At 44.8% G+C, this 19,813-nt stretch overlaps 1 protein-coding gene across 2 annotated transcripts; it reads right to left on the bottom strand.

Moving 5' to 3' along the window:
* Positions 1–5,301: 5,301 nt before the first annotated feature.
* On the bottom strand, positions 5,302–19,569 carry HAUS7 (HAUS augmin like complex subunit 7). 2 transcript variants are annotated; one of them, XM_083718010.1, is made up of 10 exons: positions 19,475–19,569; positions 18,469–18,584; positions 16,257–16,324; positions 12,229–12,290; positions 9,323–9,396; positions 7,881–8,039; positions 7,508–7,604; positions 6,799–7,026; positions 6,183–6,294; positions 5,302–5,494 (listed from the first exon to the last, which is right to left on the bottom strand). In XM_083718010.1, exons 1-10 carry the CDS (start codon positions 19,523–19,525, stop codon positions 5,421–5,423), a joined length of 1,041 nt encoding a protein of 346 aa, XP_083574136.1. In that variant the 5' UTR covers positions 19,526–19,569; the 3' UTR covers positions 5,302–5,420. The 2 variants fall into 2 exon arrangements, with proteins under 2 accessions (XP_083574136.1, XP_083574135.1); XM_083718009.1 differs by having other exon boundaries at positions 18,469–18,691; positions 19,475–19,545.
* Between the last annotated feature and the right edge of the window lie 244 nt (positions 19,570–19,813).

Raw genomic sequence — 19,813 nt, 5'->3', positions numbered from 1 at the left:
CAACTTTAACCTACACAGACTCTACAGAGAGCATTGCTCATGGTCTGTTGGTGCCCCCTGCTGTCTAGTCAGAGAAATGAAACTCCTCCTGCTTGCACTATAAAGCAGGCTGTGCTCAGAGACACCTTCCATGGAAGAGCTCAGAAGCACAATCTGATGTGATAGGTAGATCTCAGGGAGGGCTGCATGGGGCCTTAAGGGAGGGGGTCGCACCTCTGGTGTGGGAAACATCATGCTGCTTCTGGGGTCATTTGTCCACCTTTGGTCCCCAGCCTGCACAAGCTCTCACCTGTGGCTCCTAGAAGCTGTCGGCATGTGACAGCGGCCACACCCTGGGAAACGGCTTTGACAGGCCAGCTAAACTAGATGAGGGTAGCTGATGGGTCCCAAACTCTTGGTGAGTCAGGGGCTTCCCCTGCATGAAAAGACAGGCTCCGGTGGATTGAGCGGACAAGAGCAAGAGTTGGTCCCATCAATGGTCAAGAAGGTGGTTTCTGCACATGCTATAGAGGGAAGTGAGGGGCAGGTGGGGCTCATAAACCTGAGAAGGTAGCCCATCAGGAGAAGGAAAACTCTGGTCCTAAAGCTCTGCTGCCTTGTAGGATATCTTCAGGAGAAGAAAAGCCTACACAACCCTACACTGATTTGGAGTCAAATCCCAATCTGGTGCCAAATGTATTGCTCTGCTTTCCTTTGAACCACATCAGTGAGGCCAATCGGGGGACCTCCATACACACAGCTCAGACCTGTGCCCCCAAAGAGGTCACTACTGTGCTGTTAACATAGCAGTTACAAACTACTGGTTTCTGCAGCTACAGCAGGCGCTGTGATTCTTCACCCCAGAAGGTGCATTGCGTTGTCTCTTGAGACAAATGGATGCCAACAACAGGGAGGGAAAACGGGTGCTTATGGATTTTGACTCCCATCATCCCCAGTCAGCATCAGCAAGAGTTAAGGATTATGTGAAATGTAGTCCCAACAGCCTCTAGAAGGTAACAGGATCCCCACAGCGGCTGTTAAAAGATCTCCAGTAGTGGAGGGAAACCACTGACTGCTCCATGGTACTCGGATTATCACTTCTGAATGTTTGTATTTGGCTTTGTCCCCACACATCACTGACTTTAGAAAAAACAACAAGCATCTCAAGTTGCATATTTGCATGTAACAATGACATTGATTAAGATGAGGGTTGGGTGTTCGTTGTTTTTTGCATTATCAAATCAACCTTTCTATGAACACAGTACAGAGGGGAGGTGGGTTGGGGCTGCATCACTATTTTGCTGAGTCCATCTTTCAGCCAAACACAAGAAGCTTGCTGGCAGTAAGCAAGGCTGAAGTCTGGATCTGGCTGCAGCGAGGAGGAGAAGATTTACTTTCACTGGATTACCTAGTTTGGCAGTGCACAGATGAGACCGAGAGTATTAAGAAAGGAAAGGAGGAATGGCTTGTTATGGGACTACTGGTGAGCTGGACTTAATTCTGGGCAACACACACACACACACACACACACACACACACACACACACACACAGTGTGCCTGTAATCTTCCTACACCATTGTCAGGATTGCTACAAACCAAAATGTTTACAAAACAGTGTGCAAGCTTTCGGGTTCTCCAGAGCTCATCATCATACTGGCTGTGTGGCAAAATCCCTAACCCTAACCCTGCTGCATTTGAAAGTGCTCCCACAAATCTAATGCAGAAGTGCAGACAGATACCCACCTGCAGCTTAGTAGTCAACCCCCAACTACCTCATGTGGCTTGTCGTCCGGTGCTGGAATGTCTGTAATAAGGGAATAAACACCATGGGCGCTGTTTAGTGTGTTAGGGATAAAATATCCCCCTTTCAGGTTTTCAGTCAAAGCTCACTCTTCCAGAGTTTGTCCTCAGTCGTGTCTAGAATATATTGTTTTACTTGACCTGCTTTCCCCACTAAAAGTCACCAGGAGAAACAATGCAGCCGAGTGGAGCCAGTTTTCCCTCTGGTTGGTGTAGTGAAGGCTCCAGTCTGGGCCTTTTATTTTCTCATGCGGCAGCCAGAAACTCGGACGGCTCCAAAGGGTCCACTTTGCACATGAAGATCATTCATTTTCCCCAGCAGAATATGGGGGGGGGGGGGAGATGGGGCATACAGTGGTACCTCAGGTTAAGTACTTAATTCGTTCTGGAGGTCCATTCTTAACCTGAAACTGTTCTTAACCTGAAGCACCACTTTAGCTAATGGGGCCTCCTGCTGCCACCAGAGCCCGATTTCTGTTCTTAACCTGAAGCACTATTTCTGGGTTAGCAGAGTGTGCAACCTGAAGCGTATGTCACCTGAAGCATATGTAACCCGAGGTACCACTGTACAAGCACAATGCAGGGCTTACCTCCTGAATGAGCAATTCATAGAACTGTAGAATTGGAAGGGATCCCCAAAGGTCATCCAGTCAAACCCGCTACGTGCAAGGTCATCAACTGCACTCCCTTTTGCAATTTATGGTCAGATTGGCCACATCCTCACAGAACGAGAGTTACACCAGCTACATGCCAGTGTGCGGGGTGTGCTGAGTTCAGATTCCCAGATACTGCCATGACCAGCTTCCCACTTGACACAACTTTTAATTCCCCAGGGAGGGGGAAAGGAGAGCTCAAAGCTTTAAACTACTATAGATCTGGAATGAGCAGAAACTGTGTATAACAGCTACTGCTTACTGGGGCTGTTGCTAAATAAATAAATAAAATAAAATAAGTGGTGTGAGCTAGCTGCACATTAGCAAGGCCGGGGGGGGGGGGGGTTTGTTGTGAAGTGAAGCTGGTCCAATTATCCAGCGTTGAAGATAGCATGGAAAAGAACTTGTACAAGGGCCACTTCATATGTTACGTTTTCTACTGCTAGGAAGATGCGCACACATTTACAGCAGCACAAATATGTCTCCTGGCAATTTCTGAAAGTTTTGCTGGCCATAAGAACTTACTCTGCTAGTGTGTAGGAGAGTCTAGTCCACTCCAGGATTGGAATATTTTTTTGGAAAACAACTTGGCAACAGAATACAGCCATCCATCAATACAAATTTTATATAAACATAATACCCAAGGGCTGCTGATGGTTTACTGAAGACTGGCTTTTTACCTCCAGGACAACCAACTGCATCAAGCAAACAGCTCAGTCTTTGAGCCACTCTCCTCAGTATGTGCTCCACTTAAGGTTTTCCTACCCAACATCAAATCCTGTGTGTATGACTCAACAGATTTTATCAACAAGCTGATGACCATTAATGGTGAACAGGGAAAAGGATATTTTGGAAACCTTTGAAGTGAGATCTTTATAGAGCAGCACTCTTGCCTTGGGAGCAACGGAGAACAGTCTTAAAAACAGCCAGGAGAATGTACGATGTTTCATCTTATCATTGGCAGAAAATGGAAATGCTTCTATTCAGTGCTATTTTTCTAGAAAAAGAGTTGCTGGAACTCACTATGAACGCCTCCCTTGTTCTCTTACAATGGCAATGGCGCCCACCTGAGAGGTGCAGGAACTGGGTTCTGGTGAGTTCTGGCTGAAAAAAAAGCCCCGCTTCTATTCTATATAAACAAGCTTGAAATGAGACATATTAGTTTTCCTGCTAATCTACACCAGCTTTTGCCAACCTGATGCCCTCTAGACTTTTGCCCTATGACTTCCATCAGCCTCAATCAGCACCAAGTTTCCTCAATTCTCTGGTGGCAATACAGGTGATATATAAACATATTTAGCTTGTGGCTAGGAAACAAAGCAATTCTGGTAGCTTTCAGAGATTTCTCTCTCCAGTATTGAGCTGGCCTTTTAAATAATAATAATAATAATAATAATAATAATAATAATAATAATAAATGAATGGTGACACGAGAAATATGAATTAGCGTGAGATTTTGGTATAAAAATAAGCCCTCCCATGGTGTATAAATCCATTGATAGTTCTCACTCCTTCAGAATACAAGGGAAAATTTGACCTTCTGTAACAGGCTTCCTCAACCTCGGCCCTCCAGATGTTTTTGGCCTCCAACTCCCATGATCCCTAGTGAGGACCAGTGGTCAGGGATGATGGGAACTGTAGTCTCAAAACATATGGAGAGTCGAGGTTGAGGAAACCTGTTCTATAATTTACCTTATGGAGAAATCTGATGCCTTAGGAAGATCTCTTCCAACTTGAGATGGAATCCTCTGGAGTTACAGAATTGTTTAGTCTCCAAGGAATACTGGCTGCATTTCTCTATAACCGGTGCCATTAGCTATGGTCAGTGAAATTAGCGACTGCACTCAGCCTGAGCACTCCAGCTTTGCTCCTTTCTGCGAGAAACAAACCATGGAGCAACTGATTGGGCATCAGGGCCCATGAGGCGGAGTGAAGCAGCCCACCTTGGTGACAGAATCTCATGGGGCAGTGCCCCCTGCCATTGGGATTGTATGGTAGTGGCTTCTGGCGATATGTCACTGGAAGCGGCTGCCATGTGACTCACGTAAGTGATGCTTTGGCCAGGGGGTGGGGGGCACCTTTCCATTTCACCTGAGGTGGCAAAATTGGACGGGCAGCTCCTGCTTAGCATTGCATCCAGACTAGCTAGCGCTTGTGGTTTTTCTCCTGAACAAGCTGTGGTCAGGAAGCCAGGGCTCATTGGGAGAAAGAAACCAAGAAAACCAAGTTGTTTCCCTTAGGGAGGGGAGGGGAGCAGGAGTGCTCCATCTGCATGCGCCAGCTAAATTACCTAACAATGGTTAATAGCTCATATTATGTCTGTACCATTGTTTATAACATCAGGGTATCACGGCCATGTATTCCTCACTTGCCCCGTCGCCTGCTGGCTTCTGCCTGCAGAGTCTGGCATTAAGCCAGAGTTCTCCTGTTCAGACATAATCAGGAACTCTGGCTTATTGGTTTATGAAGCTGTGAACAAGCCTGTCCAACATGATTTAGAGATGAATTTAATTCTTTCCAACACAGCAAGGCCAGATCAACCAACTAGGTGACAGGCAAAAGCTAATGACTAAAGAAGTCACAAAGAGGGAGCTAACATGGTGCTTAAATGACAGAAGTGGAAACTAAACCTATTGTCCTTTCGATAACAAGAAGATGCAGGGGCAGCAGAGGAGAGTTGCTCATTCATCTCAATAGGAGTTAAACTAAAAACCAGAAAAATGTTGGAAAGCCAGTAGCTAAGATGAGAGTTGCAACTTGGGCTGTTAAAAAAAAATGTATTACAGAAATCTAAACTGCACCTGAACAACAGTCCAGAAGACCATGGAGAGAGAGTGTTCCCTCAACCCGATGAAAGAAGGACAAAAGTACAAACATGCTCTTTATTCTCACAAAGGAATATATACAGAATAATATATTTAAATTTAGGAACGCAACAGGCAAGTCTTTTCCTCCATAATATCCCACAATTTGCAGACGACTAGAACTCAGGGTTGTTGGTACTTCTTGAGTGCTGCATGGATAGCCTTGTACTTCTGTTGCAACTCTTCAAGTTTTGAAGCTGGAAAAGTAAAACACTGGCTAGTTATGGTAGTGACTACAAAAGGCACTGGGGTCCTGAAGTCATTGGCTTTTTTCCCTTTCCCTTTTGAGCCAGACAGCCTCTCGATTCTCTTTGTTCCTCTGTTCCTGGAAGCTGCTAGGCTTAGAAGGGGCATAAAGGAACTGACTGACCCAACTGCTGGATGCCACTACCTGGCCAGTACACAGTGCACCTGAGCCTTCTTCCTCGTAGCTCTAAAGGTAGATTTTTAGCTCCCCCAAAATGCAAACTTCCTGAAAGAGTTAGATCTTTTTTCACGGACTAGGATGGAAGGAACGTGAGCTCAGAAAGCATCCCAGTCACAAATCACATCCCCACACTGTGACCTCTCCTTGGATTTAAGCAGCAATGGAGTTGCTCTATTAGCACTGCAGCTGGGAGCCATTCCAACTACAGGAGAAGACTGGAATGCTATATAGGCAAGGCTCTGTGCCAAGGGCGGCAGGGACAACCAAGCATGCAGGCATATTAAGAACTTGTTGGATCCACTTCATGGTTCCTAGAGTGCTTGAGTTTCTGCATTTTATTCTGTTTTTACTGTGTACACCTCTTCAGTGGCTTTATGCTGTGAAGCAGTCTATATATCTATATAATAGTAATAATGATATACACCAATAAACCATCTCCTCTTGGGCACAGTACTCACACAGTGTGGTTTTGGCACTGCCGCTCCAAAACCTTTTCCCCTGCTCCTTCTGTTTCACGGTGTTCACGATGCACTCTGAAGTATCTTTAACCTGGAGCAAAGCCTGCAACTCCTGGAAGTAGGAGCATTGATGAAACCAAAGAGCCTGATCAGCTGCATCATCTCACTAGCCTGGTGTCCTAATCACTAGTAACAGTCTAATATTGTGTTCCAGATTCCAGGATTTCAGGTGAGTTGGGGTGGAGGAAAGACCTGCCCCAACATCATCTAACCAGCCTTCTAACTCACATACTCATCTAGGGTTAATTTCACGCAGAAAGCAGTCCATTACGTGAGCCCCTACCTGCAGACTGAAGTGGTACAACTTAGACATAGGTCTTAGTAACTTAATGAACACCAGACCTAGGAAAGGTACAAAAGCCCTGGGGGAACAGCGGGGTGATTGCTAGGAAATGAATTGTGACATGCTTTAGCTAGTTATATTATTACTACCCCACTCCATATCGGAGCCATTGGGCATCATTTGAGAACTAAAAACTGCTTCTCTATATTATGGCCACCTGACTGCTCACCCTTGAGCTCCTACCTTGCCACCCGCCCCCACCTCCAGTCTCACCTGCACACAGAGTTGCAGGCCAAGGTGGACCTCTTGGACAAGGGGGCCAAGGCAGCTCAGCACAGGAGCCGGGCGCTCACAATGCTGCTGCAGCTGGCGCTCATACACCTGGCTGAAGGCCACAAGCAGCTGGCTGAAATCGGAAGCCATCAGTCTGAGGGTCTGCAGAGCCGTGGCATGGCCAGAGGATGCATCTGCACCAGCCGGATCCCCATGCAGGAAGGAACACTGAAAAGGCAGAGTTTTGTGAAGGTTAGAGGAAGCTGGGGCCACACAGTCAGATGGGCAGGGTACAAATAATACTATGCCCCTTCACTGCAGGGTAAAAAACCCAGCCCTGTTAAGCCTTCCCAAAAAGAGCCTTAGTCCAGATGCGAGTGCAAGGACCAAGGGAAACACAGGTGGTGGGATGAGAAGGCGATGGCTACTCTCCTGCCTTCTTTATGGTCATTGTTCAATATGCAGGCTCAGCACTTAGTGAGCATATCCTTAGCAAAATCTAAATAATCAGAGAATTTCAAACTATAAGGCCAGTCTCCCAACATCCCACCATGAACCATCAGAACATAGGGGGCCACGGACAGCACTGATGCACCTTACAGCTGGGCCAGGAGTTAATTAAGTTCGAGGTGACTGGGTGAGCAGCAACCCCTTCTTCACTCAACCCTGCTCCCTGGAAGACACCCAGACCAGTCTGCAGGCTGCTTACCTCTTTCCTGAGATCTTGTAGAGCTGCCACCACCTCTTCCAGCTCCTTCGATGCCTCTAGCAGGGTTTCCTCATGAGAAGTCACGGACAGAAGGGACCTTGATAGACACAGGAAGGGAGGTTGGGCATCACGACTCCCGGATTCCACCACTGGTGTCCAAAGGGGAGATATGGCAATAGGGAATGAAGGAGATGGGGGAGCCATGGGGCCTGGGAGTTCATCTCATGGGGGCTCCATCCCCACTTCAGGCTTACACTAACCAAGTCTTTCTCTGGTTTGGCCTCGTGTCTCATTCTAGCTTTAGAAACACGGTGTCAGAACTTGTGGGCTCTTTTCCGCATGCAGGCATTGGCACAGAAACCGAGCAGCTCACCTTTCCTGCAGCACATCTTCTCTCAACAGGAGGCCCTTGATGTCCGAAGGCCAGGGATGGCACTCTGGGTTCAGCACACTCTGCAGGTAAGGGCTGGTGAAAACCTGCTTGATAAATGCCTCATTCTTCCTACCTATCTCTTGGAAAGATTCCACTGCGCTGGAAGAGGAAGGGGAGGGGTAAGAACTACAGACAGGTGACAATGGCAGCACATCCCAGGACAGCTTATCAGGCATCAATCAGGCTGGTCTATTCCTAGCTCTGCTAAGGTGAACAGTGGAGCAAAGAAATCAAGAAAGCTGTGGTTTAACCCTATTATTGGAAGGATATGCTGCTTTGGGTATAATAAAAGGAAAAACAGGCTCAGAGCTCTATCTTGGTACCTGGACCTCCCATGAATTCTGGAGGGGGCTAGTAGAGGCTGTATGGCACATACCACAGCCAGGGCTTAGCTCAAAATAGGGCAGCTTCGTGATACTGAGGCAGGAAGGGGGAGGCACGAGCACAGGAAACAAAGGGAAGAAAGTGGCCGCAAAGCGTGTTAGACCCTAAAACTGGCTCACAACCCATTTTAGGGGAACCTGATCCAGTTTCTTCAGAGGAACTGCTTCAAAGTTTACAAACAATCTGAAGCAACCTGTTCAGTGCTGGCATCTGAGCTCTGCTTTAGGCCACAAAATCTTCCTCCCCTAGGGCTGATAATTTGCGAAATAATCTTACCACATCACTCAAGACATCAAATCCTTACCTTCATCTATTCTCCTCCTACCCTATGGTGCCATATAAAGCAGGTCACTTCCCCCTGCAGCCCTATTCAGCTGCCCCCAAGTCGTGAAGCTCAAAATTGATTTCTGTGCACTGTGGAGTGGTCTCTTTGTCTCCCGTGCTTATGAAGCCTGACAAAAGGCATCCCTGGGTGTTTACAGCCAAGCCCTAGACATGCTTCTAGTCCTCCTGGTTACAGAGAAAGACTGGTAGAAGTGTGATTTGCTGAAGGCCTTAGGAATCAGGGAGAGGGGCTGTTGCTGGGTTGCCAGTATGTAGGATATGTCCAGGATTCTCACCATAGTTCCCCAGCTCCTGTCCATCTACAACTCTGCCTCAAATATTTAATTCCTCATTCTCTGGTCCACTATTTAAACAAAACAAAATACCCACAGCAGTTGAAAATTTGACCACAAAATATCCAGGACTAACTTGCCAAGGACACACTTGTGATGTGCTGATTTAATCCAAGTTTCAGAATCTGCTGGCATCTTATCAGGCACAGAACTCTGTACCCTTTGCCAACTAATTCAATCCTGCTCAGCAAGATTGACAGTAAAGCTAAATACCCCACAAAGGCCATCAGTCCAATAGATCCCGCTAGCATAACGGTTACCAGATTCATCAGTTTGGCAAGGGAGATTCCAATCCTTTTGTGCTTGAAAAACCTCTCTCACCTGAGTGCTTGAGCAGGAATCACAGCCACTAGTTGTTCCAGGAAGTGGAGCTGCTCCTGCGCAGAGACCTTTCCCTGTAAAAATACAACACATAAACACATAGCTCTCCAGTTATTGGGGGGTGGCAGCATTAACAGCGACAAAGACTACACTGCAAGGGCAAAAAGCCCAGAATCAAGTTTAAGATACTAACTGATGCTAAAGAAAGAGGGGGCTTTGCCCTGCCAGACTTAAAGTTGTACTATGAATCAGCAGCTTTCTGCTGGTTGAAAGATTGGCTGCTTCTTGAAAACTCTGATGTTCTGGATCTGGAAGGTTTTAACAATGCTTATGGATGGCATGCATATTTGTGGTACGACAAGGTTAAAAGTCATAAGGCTTTCAAGAACCATATTGTCAGGAAAGCAGTGTTTAATGTCTGAACAAAATATAAAGACTTATTGGAAAACAAGACCCCAAGGTGGTTATCACCAATGGAAGCTAAGGCCCGGAAAAGACTCAATATGGAGGCCAAATGGCCGAAATATTGGGAAATATTAGAAAAAGATGGAGATAATTGGAGACTGCAGAGTTTGGAGAAACTAAAAGATAAAGTGCGAGATTGGTTACATTATGCTCAAATTAAAGAGGTTTTTAAGTTGGATAAAAAGATTTTGGAACAGGAGGGTGACAAATTGAAATTGCAGTTTTGAGAAATTAAAAGACAAAGTGCGAGATTGGCTTCATTATTATCAAATATGGGAGCCCTACAATTTGGATAAAAAAAATGGTTTCCAGGTGGAAAAATCAAAGTTGGAAACGGAATTGCTAGAACCTAAGACTAAGGTACTTTCAAGAATGTATAACTTGCTGTTAAAATGGAATACACAAGATGAAACGGTCAAATCGGCTATGATAAAATGGGCACAGGACACTGGGTACAATATCATGTTTGCTGACTGGGAAAGGTTATGGACCACCGGTTTGAAATTCACGGCATGTAATGCCTTGAAAGAAAATATTATGAAAATGATATATAGGTGGTACATGACTCCAGTCAAGCTCGCAAAAATATACCATTTGTCTGATAATAAATGTTGGAAATGTAAAGAAACTGAAGGAACGTTCTTTCACCTCTGGTGGACCTGCCCTAGAGTTAAGGCTTTCTGGGAAATGATATATAATGAGTTGAAAAAGGTATTTAAGTATACCTTTCCGAAGAACCAGAGGCCTTTCTTTTAGGCATCGTCGGCCAGAGGGTGTTAAAGAAGGACCGAACATTTTTTATGTATGCAACAACAGCAGCAAGGATACTTGTCACCAAACACTGGAAAACCCAAGATTTGCCCACACTGGAAGAATGGCAGATGCAACTGATAGACTATATGGAACTAGCAGAGATGACTGGCAGAATCCGAGACCTGGGAGAAGAGGCTGTGGAGGAGGACTGGAAGAAATTTAAGGACTATCTACAAAAATATTGTAAATTGTATGAGTGTTAAGAAGATGTAAGATTATAAATAATATGGCACCATTAAGTTAGTTGAAAGGAATATGAAAATAAGTGAAAATGTAAGAAAAGATAAATTTTGGATAAATATTATGTTAAAACTAAGGTTTGGGTAAAAATATCTAAAATTAGGGACACAATATTGGAAAACTATAAAATAAGAATTCAAACAAGGTGATAAATTGCTGGGTAAAGTTTGATAAAATTGGAACGCAGGAACGAGAGATGTGAGGAAGTCCAAAGAAGCGAAGAAAATATGGCTATTGTAAAGTTATATGTTATTTTGTTTGATTTTTCTTTCTTTTCTATTGTATCAAGAAAATCTTTAATAAATATCTTATATATTAAAAAAAGACAAAGACTACACTGCAATTGATACAATACAAAAAGTGGGGGTCATTTGGGCTGTGTTAACAGGAAGATGGTTTTTGAGAAAGGAAGTAGGACTACCCATCTATTGTAGCATGACATTCAGCATAGGTGCTACAAGGAGGAAAGAACTTGGAGACTAGCCCTGCTGGGGCAGGCAGGCAGGCAGGCAGGCAGGCAGGCAGAGGGTCCGCATGGAATGGACTCCCTCCGAAGGTGGTGGGCTCTCTTTCACAGGAACTTTTTAAGCAGAGGTTGGCTGGCCATCTGTCATGGATGCTTTGGTTGAGATTCCTGCATTGCAGGGGGTTGGACTAGAGTAGGGGTCAGCAACCTTTGCCAGCCGTGGGCCGGTCCACCATCCCTCAGACCATGGGGTGGGCCGGACTATATTTTGGAAAAAAATAATGAATGAATTCCTAAGCCCCAGAAATAACCCAGAGATGCATTTTAAATAAAAGGACACATTCTACTCATGTAAAAACACGCTGATTCCCGGACCATCCGTGGGCCGGACTGAGAAGGCGATTGGGCCGCATCTGGCCCATGGGCCTTAGGTTGCCTATCCCTGGACTAGAGGACCCTTGGAGTCTCATCCAGCTCTACCATCTTATTATTCTACTCCAGCATTGCACCAAACTGTTGCCTATTAGAGGCCTCCAGAGGCTGCCATGGGCAGGGCACCCCCACAACCATGTGTTCCCCATGTTCAGCAACTTGTATACAGAGGGTCACTGAAAACAAGACACATTTCAAAGGCTCTAGGAAAGGAAAGCCAGGAGGAAAGGATGGAGTGGATATGTTACCCCCTTGGTCTTTTTTCATACTGGAACCTGAACTTTCAAAAGTAGTTTAAAATGATCTCAGGAAGGGGAACAACTGTTCACCACATTCAGTGCAGGCAAATCAAGGTGCAGGAGTCTCGAAATTAGGGGACAGCGGTTTAAAATTTTAAAAGGGGAGGGGACCCTGAGGGAACAGTTAAGAAATGGAATAAGTTGTCTATGAAGAGACAGTCTCATTTTGCAGAAATTCCCCCAATGCTTACCTCAATGAGATCCAAGTCATTGGCTCGACAGAGCATCAGGTGATATCCCAAGTTTGCCATTGCTGTCAGGACAGAATAAGTTTTAGGTAAATAGCTTGAGCCACTCATATGAATGTCTTTCCCCTAGATTTAAATATGGTCTGGAGCACCTGTTTTATTTTTTTAAAGAAACCATCAATTTCCTTAGCAGCAATATGCTCCAAAGTCTCATCCATAATGCAGCTTGTGAAGCACTTTGGGCACTCTGAAGTCCCCTTGCACAGGCCAGACCACTGGCCAATCTAACATGGCATTCCTACTCTGGTTTTCCACATCTTTCACACATCTGGAGCTAATGGGAGATACCAGAGTCTGAAGTCTCCAAGAACTGGGATTTTGATGAAAGTCATCATTCCAGCAACTGCTTCACCACATAGTCTACATTCAGACCCCATTTCAGCATGCTTACAGGACTATGCTAGTTGATCCATGAATCCTGTGTTTCCTGTGGAGAAAATGATGGTCCTCCTTTGGCTCACTGTTCTGAGGTTCATTCTATAGGCAACAGGGGCAGAAGCATCTGTTCAATCAGAGAGGAAGCAGGTGGTGCTGGTGGTGAATTTTAGAGCAGCAGGAGACGGTTAAGAGACCTGGATGCTCCCCACATCTGTGGGTTTACTTCCCCATAGTCTATCACTAGAACTCATTTTCTCTCCCTGTTAGGCTCAGATACCAGAAATGAACCTGGTGGAAATAAAAGTGGCAAGGGCAGAGGTCAGCGATGGGGCTGAATCTTCTACCATGTCATGAAGTTTGAGACTAGGAGAGAAAAGGCAGTCTCTGAAAGGAGGCCCAAGCATTTCTAGATGATATGAAAGCTCAGCTTTCAGCCTTGCAGCAGCTGATCTGCTATGCATTTGCAGTGGGCTGCAGGCTTGCCCACAAGTAATGATTTGATGGTGCTGAGTGGCAGTGAAATAGTATTTTTAATACATACATACATACATACATACATATACATATACATATACATATACATAAAAGGACAAGGGAACTATCATCCTTCCATCATTTTGCTTTATATTTGCTTACTTTGGTATGAGTGAGTGAAAAAGAGAGAGAGAAGGTAGGCTGATTTAGAAATCTGCAAGGGAGAGAGCAACTGATTTCAGTTAACTGAAATCACTTCACACAAATTTCTAATTTGTACATCTTCCTAAGCAGAAGTGCATATTAGTTGTCAGATTAGTGCATTCTGATTTACAGCTAAAGACGTAGAAGGTCTCAGTCCCCAGCATCTCCAGGCAAAGCTGGCAATTTTCACAGTCTGAAACTCTGGGGAGTCACAGCCAGTCAGTGAAGACAATACTAATCTAGGTGAATTAAAGAATCAACTCAGTACCAGGCCATTTCCTCTGTCCTACCTAGAAGGTATGTTTAACTGGTACATAAAACACAGCATTAAGCAATACCTTCCTTTTGCTTGTTAAGAGTTCTGGGGGGTGTACTGTTCCAAGACTCACAACCCCACAGCTTAAGAAATCCTCCTCCTAGCCTTGTAATCCAATGAGAAGGCTAGATGGAATCCAGTTCTAGTCAGATATATCTAGCCATCTGTAAATAAAGTTAGTTCTACATTCCATTACACTTTATTGTGACCAAAAACAGAGCTCAGGAGGAGGTTGTGCTTCTCATCTCCGTCTGCAATACAGACAGTGGCTGGCTTGATTTTCAGTTGTTTCCATGGAGTTCTATGGGACAAGCTAAACAAGTGGGAATCTAGGATAGAAGTGACAGAAGAGCTGTGCTGCCTCGCCCCCATCTGTGGTCATCAGGAGCAGGTTTCGTTTCCATTTCTATAGCTGTCACAAATGCTATCACTTTATTCCCCTTGCAGAGGAGTAAATATTAGCCATGCATTTAGATGGGGCAAATAACAGGTTGGAATAACATCAGCCAATCACACACAACATTGCTTGACCTTGACCTTAGTGTGCAACAATTTTTGCTGGCACAACAGGACATGCTGCTCAGTGCTACTGTGAATAAGACCCAAGGAGATTATAGGCAGCTAGACTGGTGACTGGGGGCGGCCGCCAAGACCACATAACACTGGTCTTGAAAGACCTACATTTCAGAGCACAATTCAAAGTGTTGGTGCTGACCTTTAAAGCCCCAAACGGCCTCGGCGTCTCCACCGCCATCGTTCTGCCCGGACGCTGAGGTCCAGCACCAAGGGCCTTCTGGCGGTTCCCTCATTGCGAGAAGCAAAGCTATAGGGAACCAGGCAGAGAGTGTTCTCAGTAGTGGCGCCCGCCCTGTGGAATGCCCTCCCATCAGATGTCAAAGAGATAAACAACTACCTGACATTTAGAAGACATCTGAAGGGAAGTTTTTAATGTGTGACATTTTAATGTATTTTTAATCTTTGTTGAAAGCTGCCCAGAGTGGCTGGGGAAACTCAGCCAGATGGGCGGGGTACAAATAATAAATAAAAATATAATGTCTGGACAAGATATAAAGATTTACTTGAAAATAAAACCCCAAGGTGGTTATCACCGATGGAAGCGAAGGCTCAGAAAAAGCTCAATATGGAGGCCAAATGGCCAAAATATTGGGAGATTTTGGAACAGGAGGGTGACAAATTGAAATTGCAGAGTTTTGAGAAATTAAAAGACAAAGTGCGATATTGGCTTCATTATTATCAAACAAGGGAGGCCTACAATTTGGATTAAAAAAATGGTTTCCAGGTTGAAAAATCAAAATTGGAAACAGAACTGCTAGATCCCAAAACTAAGATATTATCAAGAATGTATAACTTGCTGTTGAAATGGAATAATCAGGATGAAATGGTTAAATCTGCTATGATTAAATGGGCACAAGATGTTGGATATAATGTTTGCTGACTGGGAGCAGTTGTGGACCACAGGTATGAAATTTACGGCATGTAATGCCTTATGAGAGAATATTATGAAAATGATATACAGATGGTACATGACACCAGTCAAGCTTGCAAAAATATATCATTTGCCCGATAATAAGTGTTGGAAATGTAAAGAAAATGAAGGTACATTCTTTCACCTTTGGTGGACGTGCCCAAGGATTAAGACTTTCTGGGAGATGATCTATAATGAATTGAAAAAGGTATTTAAATATACCTTCTTGAAGAAACCAGAGGCCTTTCTCCTGGGCATGGTCGGCCAATTGGTGCCAAAGAAGGATAGAACTTTCTTTATGTACGCCACAACAGCAGCAAGAATACTCATCGGAAAGTATTGGAAGACACAAGATCTACCCACCTTGGAAGAATGGCAGATGAAAGTGATAGACTATATGGAACTGGCAGAAATGCTTGGCAGAATCTGAGACTGGGGAGAAGAGTTGGTGGAAGAAGATTGGAAGAAATTTAAAGACTATTTGCAGAAACATTGTAAAATTAATGAATGTTAAAATGATGTTGGATTGAAATGAAATGGCTTTAGCAAAAAGAATATGTAAAAATGGATGGATAATCAGATGAAAATACGAAGCTATAATATGTTAAGATATAGAATTAAGACAAAAACAAAGAGGGAAAGGATTTGCTGAATTAAACATGTGAACTGGAATGCAAAAAAGGGAGGTGTGAGGAGGTCTTGAAACAAGTAAATGAAATATAAGACATGAAAAGATTGATCTGTTTTTAACTGCTTTTTTATTTTTCATGTATTTTTGTATTTTTTTTCTTTTTCTTTTTTTCTTTTCTTATTCTGTAATTTTCTTTTGTTTGTAAAACTTCAATAAATATCATTTTTTTTAAAAAAAAACAAATAATAAATAAAAATAATAATTATTATAGGCAAATACAATTTGTGCCTGCATACAAAGCACAGTGATGCACTGCAACTCTCCCTCACCTCTTCCCCCATCAGGCTCCCTGTAACGTGCAGGTCCTCTGAACACATACATGCCCACACACAAAGGCAAACACATTTCAATACGGTTCCAACAAATCCCTTTGACTGACAATTATTACATGCTTGTCCTTCCAACAAAAGCACAATATGTACCTTTTATCTTCAAATCCGACTGCGATTCTCCAAGAGATGACAACTGCTTTCGGTGGGCTGGAGACACACTGCAAGGAAGAACAAAACAAAGTGAGGGCCACAGTCTTGCTGCAACCTTGTTGATGAGCTGCAGAAGGGACACATATCTGCTCCAAATTTGGATTCAGCAATACATCTGCAGTTGATCCCGAGAAGCCAGACAAATTACTCCAGCCCTCTACTAATAACAAATTAATTCTAATTGTTGAGAGATGGGCAGTTAAAAACTACTACTACTACTGACTAAGCTTGAGAAAGCAAAAAGTACAGAACTATATAGAAAAGAGGAGATTCTGACTAAACACAAGGAAGAACTTTCTGGCTGTAAGAGCTGTTTGACAGTGGAAGAGGCTTCCTCAGAAGGTGGTGGCCTCTCCTTCCTTCGAGGGTTTAAAGCAGAGGTTAGATGACAATCGGTCAGGAATGTTTTAGTTAAGATTCCTGCATTGCAGAGGGTTGGACTAGATGACCCTCAAGGGAGCCTTCCAACTCTACAATTCTCTGATTCTAAGATTCTTTCAGAATCAGATCAGTACTGACAGAGGCGATAATGATGATTTTCTAAAGTGCCTTCATAACAAAAAAAAAACTGTATGTAAGTGTGTCCCTGCTCACAATTTGATGGGGGTTGGTGGATAATCATAACGACAGGGAAAGTAGAATGGTACACAGTATGGAAAAAAGTGTCAACAGCAAAGGGACAAGAGCAACTACACAAAATTCCCAGATTGCTCAGAGATCCATTTCCCTAGAAAAGCGGGCTGTGACGGTGCTGCACAGCAGCTTGTGGCTGGTAAGTTGTTGCTTGGGAAGTATAGTGTATAGTATATGTCATGGACTAGCTGGAAGCAGAGGAGTGGGGGGGCACCAGCTTGGGAAGAAGGCTCAGAGCCAGGGACTGGTGGTAGGATGACTATGAGGGGTCAGCGGGAGAGGAGGGAGAAGACTAGGAGGAAGTGGTGTCAGGAGCTGAAGAGGCAACACGGTTTAGTGAGCAGGAAGAGGCTGTGGCAGAGAGCAGGTCAAGAAGCAAAGCGGAGGCAGGCTGCTGAAGAAGCCAGGGGGTTTGCCCCTCCTGCTGTGACCAGCTCTCCTCCCCCTGGTCTCCCAGAACACAAAGAGGAAGGAAGAGGGCAAAGCAAAGACAGACAAAATGGAGGAGGTTCAGGTTGCTGGGGGAGGAGTCAGAGAGGAGTGAGAAGGCAGAGATCTTCAGTCCTCACAACTGCCTCATTGGGGCAAGATCTACTGGGAAGAGTGGCTCTGATCACTAGGCCTGAGCTGTTTTGGTTTCTATGAATAAAGAGTTGACTATGAACACCAGGTGTTTTATTGCTGACCTGCTCCTGACAGCTGACAGTACAGAATGGTATAGTATAGTGCATTAAAACTCACTCAAGTCACGGTACTATCACAATCACAGTACTATCACGATTCTGCTAACTTATGTTAAACACCATTTTGTAGTAGAAATAAGAGAACATTGTATATTTTAATGCAAAAATAAAAGGTGTACCTGTAACCATGTACATGTCTGTCCTCCACCTATGAGGGCTTAAAAAACAAGAATGACTGACCAGTCATCAGCCCCAATGAGCCCAGCCAATGCCAAACCTGTTCAGGGCTGCCCTCACTATCTGCTGCTCTCTGTGTGGTCATTTTGGGGGTACTGGGCTGTCAGACCTTGGACTTTGGCCTAGCTGCAGAAGTGGTCTTAGATATGTAAATGAAGAACAAAAGCTGTGTTTGCTTCATGCTACAGATTCCCATTAGGAGCCAAGCGTCGCTCAGGGAAGCTGATCCTAGCACAATGCTTCTCATAGGGTGTGGCAGGAGAGGATGCAAAGTGTGATGGGTAGGTTCAAGGACAATCAAAGAAACATTTAAATATTTCAGTGTAGTATAGAATCAAAATAATTGTTTTATATTTTCTGAACGGCCTATGGTCATATAATAAAGTAGTTGTGTTCCATAATATAAATCAACAAGTGCTAGGAGTTGTTTCTTTTTGTTTGCCAACGCATTTCTTATCCATAACAAATTCAGTGTGGTGCAAGCAAAATTTTATTCTGAAAGTGTGGCCCAGAGAAAATGTTTGAGAATCACTGGTCTAGAAGTAGGAAGAGAGTGGCAAATACTAAAGGAATAAGGATCGAACGGTGATGGCCGTCACCTGCCGCAAATCCATTCCAGTATGTCCAGGCGATGCGGGGAGGGAGCGCATAGCAACTTCTGTATGTCTTTAGCCTCTGACAGGTAGACACCATCTAGTGCAGGGCAGCCCAGTTCCTGTAAGAGGGCAAACAGGGACAGGTACACTCCAATCACATTCTGCAACACCCTACAAGTCTCTTTAAGCCGTGCAGTGCTCATTTCCCCACCTTCATATGCACTCACTGAAGAAAGAAACGATTTTAAACTCCAAGTGATAATAGGAAACATACAGGATTGCAAGCGTTCAAAGAATCTCGTGCATGTTACCGAAATCAGTCTTGTATCAACCAAACGTAGCAGGCAGGAGGTCTTGTTTGCCAGAATCAAATTCCCAGACATCAACCTTGCATAAAAGGTGGGAAGATGTCAGGATGCTTCAGGATTTCCTCAGCCCAACTGTGTCTCCAGTTATGCGATAAGCCAGACCTCAACAGAACGGAAGACAACTGTGCTCAGGGCCAGTCCTGCTCAGCCAGTGTCACTGGGCATTGCTCACCCACTTTGCAGAAATACTAGTAATACTACTAATACTACTACTACTACTAATTTATTATTTCTAGCCCACCCATCTGGCTGGGCTTCCCCAGCCACTCTGGGCGGCTTCCAACCAAATATTAAAATACAGTAATGCATCAAACAAGTTCCCAGACATCAACGTTGCATAGGAAGATGTCAGGATCCTTCAGGATTTCCTCTGCCCAAGGTCTGCATTCGAGGCCTTTGCTGGCATGGCTTACACGTGTCCTACTATGCTCACGAGACGGTTACCATCTCGTTTCGCAGCCAGCCGGCTTATTTGTGTCTCCAAGTTCTGCGATAATGGAAGAGCCCTGCCGGTGCTCAGCCTCTTCGCAGAAACACTAGTCTGGTTCTGAGGGTCTGAATGCGTCCCACGAGGCGCATCCCCGCCGCCGCCTCGCTCTCTGCTTGGCGAGGCCTCTGCCCCGAGGACGCTCCCGGAATACCTTCAAGCGCCCGAAAAGCGCAGCAGCAGCAGCAGCAGCAGCCATCGCCATTTTCCCGCCGAGTACAAGGCGCCGCCTCCGCTCCGCTCCTATTCGCCGCGGATCGAGGAGCCTCGAAGCTGATTGGAAGCAAGGGCAGGGAGAGGAGGGGAGAAGGCGGGGCGTCAGGAGAATCATAACTTTCTGAGCTGTACCAAGCCGGGGACGAGGGGGGGGAGGCTGAAAATTGGTTTGCCCCTCCGGAACGCCTTATGCCCCCCACACCCGCACCTCACAAACACTGGGGTTTTGTGTTGTTGTTTCCGTCGGGTTGTATGTTCTCTCATTGTTCGGTGTGGT

This window comes from Podarcis gaigeae (genome assembly GCF_964106915.1).
Source record: "Podarcis gaigeae genome assembly, chromosome: 17".
NCBI classification, from domain to species: domain Eukaryota; kingdom Metazoa; phylum Chordata; class Lepidosauria; order Squamata; family Lacertidae; genus Podarcis; species Podarcis gaigeae.
This window is presented reverse-complemented; position numbering and strand designations above follow the sequence as displayed.

What these genes read in the sequence shown, in the direction of transcription:
- HAUS7 (XM_083718009.1), bottom strand. Translation starts at nt 18,668, where the DNA reads ATGAGCACTGCACGGCTTAAAGAGACTTGTAGGGTGTTGCAGAATGTG. An exon ending in CTGGAATGGATTTGCGGCAG is followed by an intron (nt 16,325 to 18,468) that starts GTGACGGCCATC and finishes TCTTCCTTGCAG; the next exon opens with TGTGTCTCCAGCCCACCGAA. An exon ending in CAGTGCCAAAACCACACTGT is followed by an intron (nt 5,495 to 6,182) that starts GTGAGTACTGTG and finishes TTACTTTTCCAG; the next exon opens with CTTCAAAACTTGAAGAGTTG.